Raw genomic sequence first — 19194 nt, 5'->3', positions numbered from 1 at the left:
CAAAAGTAAAAAACACCAGATACACTTTATTTTGTAGCAAATTATGCTAGTAATATGTATACAGCATTGTGGTTCATCATTCAATACCACTAAAGCTTCTTTGCAATACTTTACAGTTGTATTACTAGAAACCATTCCTGATCCAGCATTATTATTTGATAAGAAATCAGAGCTAGATATTATTGCCAAAAGATAAAACAAACAAAAAAGCTCTGTAACCTTTGATCAACTACTCACATAATTCTGACTTATCAACCCATTCCTTTGCAATCTTTTGCAAACCAAACTTGGTCGTTTAATGAAAAAAAATCAACACTGCATGCGTAACTTCACCCTAGTCGTTTGACATTATTGTTGATCGTAATAATCTTAAGTCAAAAAAATCTTATTACTTTCATGAAACACAAATTTTAGAAAATATATATAAATTATAATTCGTTTACATGTACATATACAAGTATTTATTTTTTAGTATATATATTAAATATTTATTTTAAAAAAAAAAAACAAAAACAAAAAAAAACGAGAAAAGGACGAAAAATATTTCAAGCTTACCTTAAAGAATATAAAAACAAAGCAGTGCAGTAATTCCTATAGGAATAGACAGAATTACTGTAGAATTGGCTGTTATAGCCAAAACAATCTTTTTTAGGGAAAGGGCTGAAACAGGCTGTGCCTTCTGACCAATACCATTCATACTAGTGAATAAAGAGTCATTTTAACTAAATTGGTTTATTTATTTTAATCTTTTACATTCGACAATTTTCAGAAACCCGACCGTGATGAGTGGGGTACTGGCCTGGATGCCATGTAGGTGGCGCTTCAGCTGGAGAGTGAACCAGAACTCTCTAACTAATAAAACACTGGTTTTATTTGCAGAAGTAAATACAAGGTTATCCATTGAAGGGCATATTTATATAAAGATATTTTAGCTTATTTACTATTTATAAATAAATAATATGTTATTGTTCCCTCGATTTATAACATTGTACATTAAAAGTGATAGGAGTTCTGGTAGAGAGCAGATCCCGGTGGGAAAAAAAAATGTTGTGTATGTAGATGGTGATTAAATTATGCAAGATACTTACTGCGTAAGTTAAGCTGTTCAGGACAGACGATACGTTCCTCAATAATATATAATTTTTTCTAAGATTTTGTCGTTGAAGTATTGCTACTTTAATAGGTGTACTTGCAAAAAATTGAGGTATCTTACCAGGCATTTGTACAAGATACCAGAGGATGACATTTCCTATGTAATCCTTTTGGGAAAAAACTGAATATGCCAATATCACATTTTTTAGTGTTTCAATTTTTTGAAGACAATAAGAAACCAGTTTAGAAATCAGAAAGTATTTAAAATTTTGAATATTTTCCATACAATATGAAGATATACAAAACAGATATTTGAGGAACGTATCATCTGACCTTATTTTCCTGTATATCTATAGATCTCTACAATCTACAATAACAAACGTTGGTCAGGGTCTCGTACATTGATGGAAGGATATTAATTACCTTATTAGTGGGGATGATAGACAAGTCTAGACTGCTTATACGATGTACTTGTAGCAACCATGGGAAATGTATTTGAACCAAACAACCTCGCTGTATTATATACTTGTAGTATCTGAGTCCTGCATTGAATTTAAGGTATAACGACATGTTAATTCCTTCATATTTTTTTTTGTATCTCTTTGTAATATCCGATAAAACACTCATAATTTATTATCTTCTGAATTCTAAGCTGTTTTCAAAATGTTTAAAATATATAGTTATACCAAAAATTGTGATATCGGCAATTCAAGGGATTATAGGAAATGCCTCCTTGCACGAATGCCTGGCAATACCTTAATATTTGGCGGGAAACATATTAAAGTAGCAATACTTTAATCACTTAGGAAAATTTATATATTATTGAGGGACGTGTCATATGACCTTATACACATGTACTGTATAGGAAATTAAAAACACACACATCACCTTTTTCATACATAGTAGACATATATGTACTAGTATATCATGTATATATCAACATAGAAACAAATCTCGCATAACATTTTGCAATTTTTATTTGTTTATCAATTTTTTTGTACACCCATAATCTTTTTTTTCCGTTTTTTTTCCCCAGTGTCTAATAAAAATGCTCAAATTTTCACTTATACGTCTTGGAAAAGGTCCAAACAAATTTTAAAGGGTGTATAACTGAGTGTCCTTTTGAACTTTGACCTTTAGGAGTCAAGACGACGGTCGTATTCATACTCTCCCAATCCACTTCCGACTCTCTTCAGCTGCGTGATGTGGTCAGAAATCTCTTTGATGGCGTCCACTTGCTCCTCCAGGTAATGTCTCTCGATGAAGTCAGTCATCTATAATTGATAATATAATGTTTTAAAGTAGCCTAAATTTTTAAGGATAATCCATACAAATATTTTCATAAAAGGTATATTTCTTTCTTACCTGTGGATCTCCGTGGGAATCGGCGACCTTATGAAGGTCAAGGAGAGACTGGTTCACAGTCTTCTCCAGCTGAAGCGCCACCTGCATGGCATCCAGGCCAGTACCCCACTCATCACGGTCGGGTTTCTGAAAATTGTCGACGTAAAAAATTAAATAAATTCATTAAGCCAATTTAATTAAAATGAAATTTTATTCACTTATGTGAATGGGATTTGCCAGAAGGCACAGACTGTTTCTGTCCTTTCCCTACAAAAAGATTAATTGTTTTGGCTATAACCGCCAATTCTAATTCTACTTAATATTTCCTTGACTGTGCTACGATACAATGCACACGTGTATGAATTTGGATTTATTTTAGATTTCTTTGCACTTTCGTCTAGACCACTGACCTTGATGTCCTGGAGGACGATGCGTCCCCCTCTCTTATTCTGGTACTTCATCAGCCTCTCGGCGTGTTCTCGCTCCTCGTCAGAAGCTTTCTTGAAGTACTTGCTGAATCCAGGGAGAGCCACATCATCACGATCGAAGTAGAAGGACTACAACAAGCAGACAAATACGGATACTTTGTACTTCTGCGTTATAGAAAATTTACTAAGTAAATCTCTAGTAAAGTTTTTTTGAGATTAAAAAAAAAACAGTGAGAAACAGATGAAAGAAGTTAGAATATTTAGATAAACTAGGTTATCAATCAATAAAAAGCAACAATGAGCTTGGAGTTAAATTGGCTTACCATGGATTGGTAGGTATAGCTGGCATACAGCTCCAAGTTAATCTGGCGGTTGATGCCAGCTTCGCTCTCTTGGTGGAAATTTTGACGACATTGTGATTCTGCCATTGTTGGTGTTTATTTCCTGTGGCTGATGTTGAAGTAAGAATCTTTTGTAAAAGGGTGGATTTGTGTTTTGATTTGCCCGTACGTTCACTGACGCAGCAAGACAAGATATGTTGTGAGTATGTCTGTCGTCTGCTTTTATATTTTGCGTATGTGCTCTTGACCTTTCAAGAGGGCCGAAGTTTGAAATTTAGCTACGCTGAACGCCATCACGATGCAGTAAAAAAAGTTGTTTTGAAAACATATACGTGACTAGTGGGATTTTTGTGACCTGAATATGGATAATGAAGTAAATAGATATTTGAAACTGTCAATGACCTATTGCCATACTCGCTATAAAATCATATCTGATGTTCAGCCTCACGTGCTGAGGACACAATCTAGACTTAAAATCAGAACGTGGTTTATGAATATCATACACGCCCATCGTTTAATGTAAAGTTTATAGAAAATATCAGACCCTACAATTTGGGGAACAGCAAAAAGGGGGAAATGAGACGAGGGTGAGAGAGGAGGAGAAAATAAAGGAGAAAGTAGAAAGAGGAGAAGAGGGGGGGGGTGAGAAAGTTGAATGATACTCCCTGTTTATCCCCTTAATACTGCTGTCTGGTGATGTTAAATTATCGAGGGCTATTTTAATAAATCAAATGACTTGACAAAACAAAAAAAAATCAGAATGAATAAAACTATACTGAAAATCATAACAAATATTATAAAGGTAAGAAGAAAGTCCCCATCCCTCAGTAAACCCTCGATCACCATTCTGATTGATCGTTGTAAATGTGACTGTGGTCGCTGATTAAATATAACTCAACCGAATTTCTCCTTTTGAGGAACTACATATATGTTAAATTTTTAAAAGTTTTTTATTGTCTATGAAATGTACTTCCTTATGAGTTCGAACTAACAAAGGTATTTGTATTTATCTGAAATAGGCTAAATAATATTATATATATATATATATATATATATATATATATATATATATATATATATATATATATATATATATATATATATATATATATATATATATATATATATATATATATATATATATATATATATATATATTAGGGATGTCAAATCGGTCAGTTTTTGATAATCGGTTACTCGGATGTTTTTCCGATCGAGTACCCGGGTACTCGGTAAAAATGAATATACAAGTGTGTTAATTTTGAGCCCCGTTAATGTTAATTTTCTTGAGCCCCATTAAGCTCTGTTAAACCCCAAAGCTGTTTTTATCACGTTTATAAATGTATATAAACAATCGAGTCCAAGGGAAATGATTTTTTTGTACTAAATTTATTTATAAAATAAACACAAAAGACAAAATTAATACATCAAAAATTACAAATGGTTTACAGTTCTTGTTTAGGATCTATTTCACCAACGCAAAAGGAGGACAATCTGTTACGCGGTTTTGACCAGCGAAAGGGAAGGAACGGACGTTGTTGGGATCGCTTGTCTAATATTATTCCATATGTTGGTTGTTTCCTCTGTATACACTTAACCTTCAACGGAAACTGACTTTCATTAAAGCCATCCAAAAATTAAGGACCACAATAGGTGAGAACAGCTGTGTACCAGGTGATTGGTCACTAATTACTGTATATACACAGCCAAAGGCGAAAACGGTTGTTTCACAGGTGTAGGTGACGACACGCTATTTACCAGTTTACCGTATTCATGTTTAAGTTATTTTTTGAAGTTTTTGATAAAAATATGTACTTTGAAATTTTAAGAAAAAATACACTTCCGAATAACCGAGTACCATTTTTAGTATTCGATACTCGGACGTTCGATCGTTGACATCCCTAATATATATATATATATATATATATATATATATATATATATATATATATATATATATATATATATATATATATATATATATATATATATATATTTCTATTGTTCGTGTCGTTGGTCATTTTTAGTGCTTTATATATATATATATATATATATATATATATATATATATATATATATATATATATATATATATATATATATATATATACAGGTAAACTTCGTTATCTCGACATCGACGGGACCATCGGAAAATGTCGAGATATCCGAGGTGTCGAGATATCAGAGTTGAGACTTGACGTCCAAGATTTCATTGCATAGAAAAACAGACAAGCTTATTATATGTACATGACTTTAATATAGACTGTAGCTCAACATATTTCAGAATTCCCTCTATTTTTATAAAAAAATCTATGAAGTTATTTTAAAAATCTTATTTATAAAACGTGTTCTTTATCGAAATCTTTCTAAATTCACAAAGTTTCAGCACAAAGTTACAGCATTGAGTTGCATTCGCGTGTAACTTGCCTTTTCGTCAGAACAGGATACGAAATGCGCCCTATAAACTTCGAACCGTATAAAGTCGACATCCGATATACGGTAAAAAAATTAAATGCGGATTATTTTTTTCTTATTTCATTCAGGAAGAATGTACATTAAAATTATTTTGTTTAAAGAGCTTTGTGTATCTAAACTAACGTAGTGATGTTACAGATGCACGAATTACGACAGATTCGGTCAATCGTGTTGTTAATTGGATTGTTTCCTGTTAAATACATTTTAACTACAAAATATCATTAAAACATTTTTTTAATTCCTTAGTTTGAATTTTTCAGTGTGTTTGTTATTCATTGTAATTTAGTTATCTTTTTCAAATTTAAAAGTTATGTTACGTTTCGATATAAATAACATTCTGTACATTTACGCAGAATCGTGTAGATTTAGCAATGATATTACCCAAGCTCAATTAACTTCTCAAAGACGCCGAAAGGGCTTGGGATTCACCTACAAACACAGTCTATAAAACTAGAGCAGAGCTCGTTGCAAAGCAACGAGTAGGTCTTCCGTTGGAGCTGCGAACAGGAAAAAGTGACCTTGAGTCAAGGTCATGCCACATTCTAAGGTTATAAGCAATCTTGTAAGGGGTATCAACTTGCAATGTCTCACCAGTAGAAAGACAGTTAAGGAATGTTGTTTCTCCGTTGATGACCTTGAACTCGTTCAAATGACCTTGCATCAAACCATGACACACTCTGGTTATAAGCAAACCCCATCTATGTGTTACCGACTCGACAAGTTAACACATGTTCTTTCAGACCATTCATCCAGTCAAAACATTCTTTCCTTAGTGACCCTAAATTTAATCAACATGGCCGTAGGAACCGAGGGAGGGGGGGGGGGCGTGCCCCCCAATAATTTTGCCGATATATAGATTACTATAGTAGACATAGTTACTATAGCTTGTGCCACCTCAATAGAAACGTCTGATAACCTTCTTTTTTTTTTTTTTTTTTGCTTGTCAAGGAATTTTTGGTAGTTGGTAACCTTTTTTTTGCTTGTCAGGAAATTTATGGTAGTAGTGCCCCCTCAACTGTCAACTGAAAATGTATGGCTGTGCCCCCCCCCCCCCAAAAAAAAACCCCCTGAATTTGCTTCCTATGGGCCTGATCAAGGCAATGATACACTCTGTATGATATCAGCGATACCCTTTTGTGTGTTTCGCAGTTGACAAGTTCACAGTTTGCATTTATTGCATGATAGTGAGGGAGGCATGAAGATTTCTTCGCCTATAAAAAATCATATTCCCCGAGGGCAACTTGAAGATTTCTTCGCCCATGAAAAATCATACTCCCCGAAGGCAACGCCAGAGAGAAATATGATTTTTCATTTGCGAAGAAATCTTTATGTCTCCCTCACTATTATGCAATAAATTGTTTTTAATACCGAATTAACCAAAATGCAGGAATTACAAAGGAGATCCAATGAATAAAGCAAACATGCATTTGATGAGAACGATATGAAAGAGATGTAAGTTACAGGTACACCAATAGCCTCGTTTCATTAAAAAAAAATCCTACGTGACAAGTTTGTGTGATCACACCAGGAACATTCAAACACCATTACATTTTTACACATTTAAATCGACACAATCAATCAACGATAATATGCTGACGGTGCGACCGTTGGGCGAGTGCATTGTTCACTTAATTTTAAGATCCGCCTCTTCAAACAGCACGAGACATTTGGAACGTCTAGACTGTGACGTCTCATGACGTATGTTAGCTGTATTTCCATAAACGAATTTTGAAAAGTGCAAACATTTTAATAAAGAACGTTTAATCTAATATCTGTATGCAATTCCATTAATTAAGGTGATTTTTTGGGGTGAATTTTAAGTTGTTGTTACCGCGCGAACGAAGTTAGCAGCGTCGCTATAAACAATCTAACTCCTCACTCGTTTAATTGTGACGTCACAATCGTGAAACACGACGTTTTGTTGCAGGGCAAACATGATGGACACGTGACTTTCTCGGCCAATCAAATTCTATTTTACTAGTGATTTTTCACTTGTAAGCTAGTTTTCACAGAGGTATAATAAACGTTTTTTTAGACCATACATCGAAATAAATTATCATAATTTCTATAGTCGTAATTTATTAGGTTCAACTCACTGCTTTAAAGGATCATTGTAAATGTTTTATGCCCAATTTGGATACTGAACAACATGTGATTTTTGAAACACTGATGCCCCCATATGGCATTTTATGGCAAAAGTTAAAAGTTTCTCAAATGCAAGTCAAACTCCATGGTCAAGATCAAAAGACAAAAAAAATGTTATTACCCAAATAAAGGTCTTGAACAAAGAATATACTGTGAAATATTTACTTGTATGAAAGCCACAGCAGCAACAGTTTAAAAGTTATGGCCAAGGTTAATTTCTTTAAAAGGTCAAACTCCAAGGTCAAGGGAACATAATTGTTTGTACTTGAGGGAAGGTCTTAATTGTTACAAGGAATACACATGTGGTATTAAAAAAGCCTTAGCACCAACTGTTCAAAAGTTAAAACCAAGGTTAAAGTTTTTCAAAAGTAGGAAATAATCAAAGGTCAAGGTAAAATGGTCAAAATTAAAGGTATACAATGACAGGCCTTGTCACAAGAAAATTACCTATGTAATATAAAAGCCCTAGTACTATTCATTCAAAAGTTATTGTCAAGGCTAAAGTTGTTTAAAAGTTGGTCAAACTCCAAGGTCAAGGTCAAATGGTCAAACATATTTATACCCAAGGAGGAGACTTATCACAAGGGATACAGATGTGAAGTATAAAAGCCGTAGCACCAACTGTTCAAAAGTTTTGGCCAAGGTTATAGTTTGGTAAAATTTTGCGAAAGAGGATCAAACTCCAAGTTCAAGGTCAAGAGGTCAAATATGTTGGTACCTGAAGGAAGTCCTTGTTACTAGGAATACACATAAGAAATATGAAAGCAGTAGTTCCAACCAATCAAATTTTATGGGCATAGTTAAAGTTTTTGCGGACAAAGAGGCTAACACAGTCTAACAGACAAATAGACAGGTGGACAGGACAAAAACTGTATGCCCCCCGGATCTTCGATTACAGTAGCATAATAAAATGTCGGCGTCTTTGGGTTTTCGCATTGGCCTTAAATCTGAAAATCCAACGGATTACAAGGTGCATTACGATACGCTTTCACATCATGTTCTATAACCCAGAGCATATTGTCTGCAAAGATAAATATTTAATTCAGTATTTAATTAGCTATGCATAATTATCTATGTTGTTTTAAAAAGGAAATATAAAAAAAAAAATTTGTTTTATATTTTTCGATGTAGAGATATACAGAAAATGTTTTCCAATTTTAAGTCCTATCGCAATACACATTTAAAAAAAAAAGTGTGTGTTGGAGGGGGGGGGGGGGTCATTACATTTTTGCTGGGATTCGCCTATGTATGATCGTAGAGAAACAAAGAGTGGGGAGGGTGCAAGCAGCAACTAAATCAAAATTTACATATTAAAACTACAACAAAAGACTATTTTCAGAAGGTCTGCCCCCCCCCCCCCCCCGTACAATCCGTACAACGGACCTGTGAGAAAAATACTGATCCTACATTCAGAGTCCCAGGGCACCAGGAAAGAGTGGCAAAAAGAGAATATGGGTTTATTTCAGTCTATAAGTCGAATCAAAATATCTTTTCCTCAAGAGTCTTCTTTCTTTGAGTTCTTCCCAGTGATCGTGTGATTTATTTCATTTAATTTACGTTCTGTACTGGACTTGGAAAATGAGGACATCTTTAGGTTCCTGAGCTGGCCTTGAAGCCGGCAGAACAGATTTTCTGCTTTATGATAAATTCAAGTGATATGTAATACGGTATTAATTTTGTGTTGATTTTATTAATGTTAATTTCATCAAGAAATATGAAAAATTAATGTTTTAACTATACATAGTGAGGCATTTTTTGTGTGGAACGATTATTTTGGGGTTCTCACAATTTTTTCATATGGTACACATGATGAGTAAGTGCAATAAATATAATTTGTGGGGTCTGTCCACAAGTACCTGTTGTCAAGCCCGTAGAAAACAATTTCAGTTTTTTGGGGAAGGGGGGGAGGGCAAATAGAAATTTCCACAGGTACTTGTACTCGATTTTTTCCTATGGTACACATGATGAATAAGTGTAATAAATATAATTTGTGGGAAAAAAATGTCCAACAAACATTGGGGTTGAATTGGGGGGGGGGGGGATCCTGTCCACAAGTACCTGTGGAAATTTCTTGATACATAAACAGAATTTAAAAGTATGTATTAGACATCTTTTGAAGGGGAGAGGGCACGGCCGTAATTAAAAGTTATATAGAGACTAGGAAGGAATGAACTGTCATTAAATTTTGGTTAAGAACTATTACCTAAACTCTTCACTTTCACATTTTCAATTACAGATTCTTGTTTTTAAAAAGCTATACATGTACATTTATATGTATCTATTAGATGCATAAATTATGTTATTAATCATTTTATCTTAAAGGAAAAGTAAAAATCTCAATCAAACTTGTTCCGCATATTATGCTCTCTGATTCATTACTCAACAGATGCTTCTTATACATGTAAGAAGGGAAGACTGCAGACTGCAGGTGTGATAAATTCACAGCATGCAGCTCCAGCCTTAATTCCAACTTTGTTCCAAAATATTATTATTCAACGCGAAAAATTAGAATTAGCCGATAGAATATTTTGAATCACTTCGGAAATGCTGCCATAACACCAGACTGAGTTCACAATATCGAGTGATTTTGATTGACAGGTGTAGCGCCGTTGTGCATGGATTTCGTGTAACTATACATGTACTGCAGATTGTGGTTGAAAATAATAAACAAACAGATCTAAAGAAAAGATATTGTATACTGTACATATATTTGTTAAGAACCAGTTCATTCATGAAACGAATTTAGCCGTATTATGTGGGCCCATGTTAGATTTGACAGGTTGATTTACTAGTAGAAATTCAATGGACCACCGTCATTTAGGGTATTCCGAATCACCCCGCACATCGCGACTCTCGGTAATTTACCTTACCGCTGTACCTCGCACGACACATGCACAGGTGTGACAACCAAACAGTCATTATTAGTAAGGTCTATACTTATTGCATACAACAAATAAAGAGGTAAACATAATGCGTTAACTAAAAGAATTAATTATTTTAATTCATTAACTTCCTATCCTTTTCGAAGAAAATGCCCGTGTAGAAACGTATTTCTCATCGATGTCGTGGCGTTGTTGGTGGATGAAACATGGCATATAAGGTATCGATAGAACGGCAATTTTATAAGCTTTTGTGAGTATTATTTGTTTTTTATAACACCTCAAAAATATACTAGTTATGGCCGCATTTGTAGCCCTCTACAGTTTCGAACCACGTGTGTACATGCCCCTAGCCAAATAAATTGCACACGCTACATGTTTACTTGTTATATGTCAGATTATTATTTTTTTTTTATAACATTGTTTTTCTTAAATGCAAGGGGTATGAAAGTAATGATTTGACAAAGCAAGAGCTATAATAAGACTATCCCGGGTCCCGGTATACACTTGATCAGTGTTGATCAATGTTCATATGTACGAGTACACGTATGCAAATAATTCGATAGCTTTTGAAGATTTCAACATACATTTTTGTAACACGCATATTTGTAATAACCACTTTATATACAAAACAAAATTTCATTCTCTTATATGGTAATATGGACGTCGTAATAGATCTGACTGAATGCTTGACATGCCTGTTTCAAAAACGTTTCCTAAGTTATCTTAAGATATGCCTAAGTTATAACTTTAGAAGTTCCTAAGATTTATCACAGCTGTATCGCGAAACAATCTTTAGTTATCTAAAAAAAAAATTATAAGTCATTTCTTAAGTTGTGCCTTTAAGGACTAATAAAATAACATTCCCGCTCTATATACAACACTCAGTATGGTATATATTTTTAATATATTCGATCAGTGCATATTATCTATTCAAGATATATTACTAAAGTCAGGTACTCTTCACACAATTGCTCCGAAGAAAATAGTTCCATTCATGATCAGTAGATACAACATTACAACAAATGTTAAGAATAATGATGTATATTTAATTCGTTAAAGAAAACAAAATTAACGTAAAAAGATTTTAAGAAAATCACTTTTCCCCAGAAAATGAAATAAAAAGTTTTCATATTCCTACGCTCTCTGCCTCCTCAGTCTTTTTCACGAAAATATATAGGTCATCCTTCGATTGATAGTGATAAATCTTTTCACCAATTATATACCTGTCATGATTATTGTTCGTTAATTGCCGTATATTTTCTTTTGAGTGAGAATGTTAATCATTAACTGTGTGTGTTTTTTTTTTCTCTTTTTTTTAAATAACGGAATGGATATTATTGTTAAACACCTGCAATCGTAACTTCTCGGCAAAGCAACGTGATTTGCCGAGCTCGTCGGAAAGGATCTTCGCACGTGTGTAAACCTAGTCTATTTGGTCTTGCAAGCACAGGTATGTGCACCGTTCGCTAGCGACACTTAGATCATGTAGAATGGGTATCAGTATTTGTTACGGACATGAGGAAGAACTATACACCAGTTTCATAACAAGTGCAGGTTTTTTACTCAAGCCCTAGACTGGGCTAGAGGGGCTGAGTTATCTTAAACAATGCTAGGTCATTGATCTACTCAGTTTATAAACACGAAAATATACTATTTTTGTAAATAAAAAGATTTCTAGAAACAAAAATGTAGTTTATCTTCAAAACGTCTCTATATTCAAAGTCTATATAAAGTGTTAAATGTCGGATTTTATTCTATGACGAAGGAATGTTCAGTGACGCTCCACAGCCGCAACCGATCTCGCGCTTTACTTTGCGTTTAACAACGGCCGTCAATGCATCTCTAGACGAGTCCATTGATTACTCTTGTTGACCCATCTTTAACATCTGCCTATACTTTGAGTGATAGTACTTTAATAGCACAAAATTAAAAAATAAATTAAAATCTATCCTTGATAGTTCTATAGTTTTGCTATTTAAAAAATTGGGCTTTGATCTTTGCTTGGACTTGTTTCGAATTTTTACAGAAGATTCTATCATTGGAAAGTTAGATGGTACACATGTAGCACAGGCCCATAGTACGCGGGATTTTTTCGGAGCCCCCCCCCCCCCTTTCACTTTGAAAACGTTGCTACAGGCCTGTAACATGCTATCTGGATTAAAATATTCCTGAAACTGAGTGAGCTGTTAAATACATCTTTAAAATTATACGGTTAATTATATTTAGTCTATGTTCTATGGGAAATTAAAACTATTTTTTAGGCATCTGCAACGTTGTGATAATAAGTCACTACACGCATGTAACGTTATATATGTACATGCAGTTTCCTTAACACATGCATATTTTAATCAACAAAAGATGTTGAAACCCAGTAGCTTAAATATTATGTCATTTTAGGATATTTATGGCCATTGTATAGTTGACATTCTACAGCTTGAGTATCTCTGACCTTTTATCAGTAAATAGTTTTTTTTAATTAGAAATCATCTGAGCATAATGAAAATTCGAATAAATTAAAAGTCGAATATCTTGGATATGGGGTAACCCATATATCTGTTCTTGTTAGATTCAAAAAGGAAGGGTGCGAGGATTAGGGATTGCCCCCACTTTTAAAGGATTTGGACACAAGTATGCTTAACTTTGCGAAGTGTTTTGCTAGATCTAAGCATTCACAGACACACCCTTTCAAGCCATCTTCCCTTCCGAGCACACGATATTTGTATTTACTTTATTTTGTTCTTATAAGGTATCTACATGTAAATAAAATTTTAAAATGAATGCTTCGTAGCGAACACATGCGAGTTTATATTTTTCAAACAATCTTTGCCAATTACTACACTGCATGTACACGCTAGTTGTTTGTGCGGTGTAGAGCAACAATGTATTTCAACATCGAGGTGCCCGCGGCTCTCTGTGGCCACGTGTATGTAAACGAGGACTGGACTACAACACTTAAAGACACAAAGCGGCAGAGACGGATGAAACTGTTTGCTATATTACAAAGACTTGAATTATAGTACATGTATATTTGAAGGAATTTTTATTTATGTTAATGTTTATTTAATTCTATAAATAATAAATGGACATTCACAAGAGTGGTGGTAAAAATAATATGTGCTTAGCATGCGTAGTAATTACAATTATTTACCGAAGCCCCCATTCAATTACAATTGCAGATGAATTAAAATACAACAACACGGGATAGAGCAATACTTTTTTTAAATGTATTGTTGCGTGAACAGACAAAAACAGCGATTAAAATTCAAAATGATTTTTATGCACCAGTGTTTGGAATTAAGATTATAAAAGATCGGTAAAGTAATCTTACTGATTCGATATAATTAAAAACATAACTTTCCATTAATTAATAGCTCTTTGTACAAAATTGACATTATACGCGATCACAAATACTAGCTTTGTTTATGGCCACAGGTGGCTAGTACACTGGTGACCTCGATCAACAGCGTGGGATTCGCGCGTTGGGTTACATAACTAAACATCGAGCTGAACATGGAGAACGTAATATGCATACAGATATTGATCGTGAATTATTCAATGCATACAGTTTAAAATCACTTACAAAGTTTGTTGTAATAATAAACGTAGAAAGATAGATTTAATATTCTCCGCTTTTGAACACTATTAACCTAATTTAAAAAAGAAGAAAAGAAAGACTAGTTGTAATAAATAATTTAATAGTGAACCATAAACCACGTTTTAAACCTTATTAAAAAGAAAATTAACATTAAATACCGCAGGGTATATTGTTGATAGCAAGTCTGTTTAAGTTATACACATGAAGAGGTCTGATTTCCTTGCCGAATGAAAAACGTTACCTGTTTACCTGGCCTGCTTTCTAATACGTATTACGCAATACCCATGGTGTACTCGAACAAAACAACATTTTCATTAGATCAAAAAGGTGTAAAAGAACAATTTTGTTCCCAAGATCCAGATCGAAATATTTACCGTTTTTGAGTTATAAAGCAAAAACTTTTAAGGGCCCAAGATCCCTAATCATAGGGGCTAGCCCCTTTTAAATAGTATAATATGAAAGCCCTTGCAATTATGCACAACTTTTGTTCTACATGTCTTAACAAAATATTTCTAGTTTTCAAGATATAAAGGAAAATATGTCAAATTTTTTGCTGTTTTCCGCGTTCTAACTTTTGACCCCTCTCTAGCGCCATTTTTAATGCAAAAATCAAAAAACAAAAACCGATGTGCACAACTTCAATGCTTCCTCTTTTCAATTTCAAAGGGTTTTGTGCTCCAATTATAACCATTTCTGAGCCTTTGTCTGGAAATGGGAGGCATGCAAAATTCAATCAAAGGGGAATAACTCGTGAACAGAAGGTAATTTCCGAATTGTATTACGGTATTCTGACAGTGTTTTGTAAAGTCTAAAAGCTCTGAAAATTTGAACAAAATCTGTTTAAAAATGAGGAAGTTATGAAGCGTCAAAGTTGGCGTCTAGGAAAAAAAAAAAAAAAGAATAATCTTAATCATCACAATCAGTAGAAGGTCTTCCGTTGGAAACGGAAGACCTTAATTAATTAAGCAGCGTGCAGTCAAAACATGGGTGTGAAAGGTGTGAAACTTTGACGACGTCGAGATACCCGGAGTCGTCCGTGCGTGACGAGCGACCCTATCTGACAAACAGTTAGGTTCAGTAGAGCAGAAAATTGCCGATGTCGACATATGCCAGGTAAATTTTGCTCTTGGGACTGTGATTATACGTCGAGATAACCCGGGTTGTCGACATTACCGAAGTCGACATATCAGAGTTTTTGCAAATCATTTATATAGTAAATACTGCCGGGACCGCGGAAGGATGTTGACATATCCCAGGTTGTCGACATATCCGATGTCGAGATACCGAAGTTTACCTGTATATATACTAGTATATATAGATTCATATATATGTATACAAAGAGAGCAGGTTAGAGTTTTAAAAGCGTTCAGAGTTCGGACTAGTAATTACCACAACAAATTAACAAAACATTATAATTGTCACTTAAATTAAACACAGTTAATTAGAAACAGGTTAAGAATACTTAAGCCCTAAGAACCCATTCAACTCTTGTAATTGTAAACGCTGCTAATTTACACGTTTTTATTGACCATAAAAAATGCATTTGAAAGAAAATTACATGGATTTACAAAGCATGGAGACAAAAATAGTAATGCCCATCGCAACCCTTTCTAGGCGTTCAAGGTCAATACTTTCTGAAACTTGTTTTTCGACCGTGCTGTCTGTTATTTATAACAGTTAATTACACAGTTATACATTTATTTCAGTAAATTATTACCAACTTGAACATTCTTTATTCAGTTATTTCAAATACACAATACATGTATATTATTAACATGCTACTCTAAACAATTTCCATTTTATGACATTGTTAAAAATATTTTTTTAATCAGCCGACACTTTTTTTCACGTAAAGAGCCAGGTACGTTAGTAGTGAAAATCGGCCCTTCTTTGAAAATTTAAAATAATTATAAGGAAATGAGTTGAGGATTTACACTTTAAAAATATATCAACAATTTTTATCTAATTTTTGTAGTTTAGTTGCAATAGCCCTCTAAAAATGGAATGTATTTTATTGCATTTAACCGCTTTGAGCACTATGACGTCATTATTGCTGTCAATTTAGAACATTTAAATAACAACTTAATTTAATGTATCAGTGTATGTTATGCGTAAAAAATCTTACATTAAAATGTCTACATTGCATAGTTTATTTACTTCAAAGAAAATATTGCACAAAAAAGAATGTTTTAAAGAATAAATGACCTCCATAGTATCGATATACCTGAATATCATAACTGCAGTCAAAATTGCTTGCATAATGTGCAGTCTGTTTTTCTCCACAAATAAATTTATTTTTTCAGGAATGTTTAAAAAAAAAAATAGATAGAGAATGCAAAAAGATCCTTGAAATGAAGCTTTTATTAACAAACAAGAAAAGTAAACGAGGAAATATAACTTACTTTAGTATTAATTTTGACCTATTTGCACTAAAGTTCAAATTATAATTTTTTAATATACCGAAAATCGCCCATTTTAAGATTAATCAAATTGAATAAAATTTTAAACCAGTATTCAATTATTCGTGCAAAAGAGATCAATGGGCAACAAAATAATAAGGAATTATATCACCAGGATGTAATAATAACTCAGGCTCGAAGTATGGGGAGGGGGGAGGAGGGGGGCTGCCCCTTTTTTTCCGAACATTACCTTTTCTATCGAAAATGTCCATTGAAGGGCTAGTAGCTCCCTTCCCCCACTTTTTGTTGCATGGTTTTGTGGTGATGTTTGAAAAAATTTGATGTGGAAGAAGTTGAGAAGTTGGACCTCCCTCCCACGAAATGGGATTTTCAAGTTTGATCCCGCCCCCCTCCCCGCCTCCGCATTTCAAAACCGATACTACGTACCTGTAACTTAAGAAATATCTAGTAAAATTCATTGACTTCAGAATCCTGAAATTCTGAGTTACTCCAAGGTTTTGTTTAAAGTAAAAATATATCCTATTGCGCTGAGAAAGGGAGGGAGGGGGGGGGGGGGTGAAAGTAAGCTACTGGTACATCGAATAACAAAAAAAAAATCAAAGTTGACCCTAAGGTTCCTTGTGAACTGAATGTCAAATTTAACTTTTTTTATTTGTCAAAATTCATACATATAGTACAGACTGGATCTAAATTACATATATTTGAGTCAGAATCAGGCTCTAGGTGGCATGCCTTCATCATTTTCACCAGCATTTTCTTTAAGTTTACGATGACCTTGCATATTGTTCTTTGAATTTGGACTACAGACAAAGGTGTCAACTAGCAAAGAATCAATTAAAATCATTTTCCTAATTTACCAGCAGGGAACTTGCAAAGCCATACAAAACAGCTGATGTAAATTCAAATAATAGTAGTGATAACATTTAATTTAATTTGTCTAATGGGGAATTCAGACAATACTTTTCTTCCAAAACTTTGTGAAGTATATTATGATATTGCTTTGTCAAATGAGCTGAAAAATATTTCGATTATTCCCAGTAATTTTAGCAATCATTAATTATGTCTCTGACGCCGTTTTTACCATATCAACACATAACTTTGGACGTTGTTCTGTTTTCATGGGCATTACTTGTGATTTTTCTGAACATATATGTATCCATCATCCCTCCAATAATCGATATTAAAAATATCAGAAAATGAAGATGGTCGACTCATCTCATACATGACATATTTCATTTCTATTAAGCTTTGACTTGGTTTATAATAAGATAGGTATATTTTTTCAACCCTTCATAAAAAGGTTGTAACATTTCAACCCTTGGCCATACGCACTTATCTGCGACCTTAAAGATGTTTGGGATTTTTTTTTTTTTTTTTTTTTTTTTTTTTTTTAACAAAAAAGTTATTACGTTCTTAAGTTGGATGCAAAGTACAGCGATAAGGTTACCAGTGTCTCGAAACGCGGGGCTTTTCAAAACGACTGTAAGCATAAGGTCAAACAAACATGACTTTTAATAACGCATCAACCAGCGTCATGTTGAATTCATTCCTCTCGTTGTTTCAACTTTAGAACCTGACTGTTGATCAACAACAAAAAATTAAGATCTGAAAATAATTCTCCTGAGTCTTTATATTGTAACGCTAAAATGTTCTATACCCAAAAGACAATACTAGTATCTTCCTGGTACGTATGTCACCTGAGTTGGTGAAGGGGGATTTCAGAGGCAAGGGTCGTAGGGGGGAGGAGGGTTTACTCTGAGACCCCTGGCCAAGTAGTTCAACTTCCCGATTTTCGAGATTTTAAGTATGATATATAAGCTTATAAAAAGCCTAAGTGCGACCCTCCCCCTACACACACACACATGCATCTCATTTTCATACCTCATTATAATTATTCTATACAACGCGTTATCTGATTGGTTCTAAATTGTCACGTAACGGGCCATAAAACTTCATATTTCTCTGTCATCGTCATGCTTTTAATCATATTTAACCTCCTAGGAAAACCAAGTGCATTTTCTCACAATACTTATAAATCGTTCGTTGACGAAACTCCCGAAAACAGCAGACATCACAAAATTTAAAATAGTAGCATTGAATGCAATGACAAAATTGGCGGTCTTCCTCAATAAGGATTCTTCAAAAAAAAAAAAAAAGCAAAGACATCTTAATGCGAAGTGTCCAAGGGACTTCGGTTACGTGTTCCAGTAACTTTTAGAAAATTTGTGTTTATTTTTAAAGGTCTTGCTTGTTTCGGTATATTAAGAATCTATTGCATGAATGTTAAGGAAACATGAAGATTTATTCAACCAAAAAAAAAAAAAAAAATCGTTTAATTTTTCTTCGCTGAATAAATCTTCATATTTTCCTCACATCATGCAATAATTGTAAAGTATCAAATTGTATACATGTATATCTCATAGGAAGAATTTTTTATTATTAATATTACATGTAGTTGATTTAGTAAGAATC

At 33.7% G+C, this 19194-nt stretch overlaps 1 protein-coding gene across 1 annotated transcript; it reads right to left on the bottom strand.

The window, feature by feature from the left end:
* Positions 1–2051: 2051 nt before the first annotated feature.
* Positions 2052–3376, bottom strand: LOC133188321 (soma ferritin-like). The gene is made up of 4 exons (XM_061323699.1): positions 3188–3376; positions 2847–2993; positions 2458–2583; positions 2052–2366 (listed from the first exon to the last, which is right to left on the bottom strand). The coding sequence occupies exons 1-4, from the start codon at positions 3290–3292 to the stop codon at positions 2229–2231; spliced, it is 516 nt and encodes a 171-aa protein (XP_061179683.1). The 5' UTR covers positions 3293–3376; the 3' UTR covers positions 2052–2228.
* Between the last annotated feature and the right edge of the window lie 15818 nt (positions 3377–19194).

The sequence above is a fragment of the Saccostrea echinata genome, unplaced genomic scaffold (assembly GCF_033153115.1).
Source record: "Saccostrea echinata isolate AGI-Se365-2 ecotype Australia unplaced genomic scaffold, CSIRO_AGI_Sech_v1 ptg000016l, whole genome shotgun sequence".
NCBI lineage: Eukaryota > Metazoa > Mollusca > Bivalvia > Ostreida > Ostreidae > Saccostrea > Saccostrea echinata.
The sequence above is the reverse complement of the archived record's forward strand: the minus strand, read 5'-3'. Positions and strand labels throughout refer to the sequence as shown.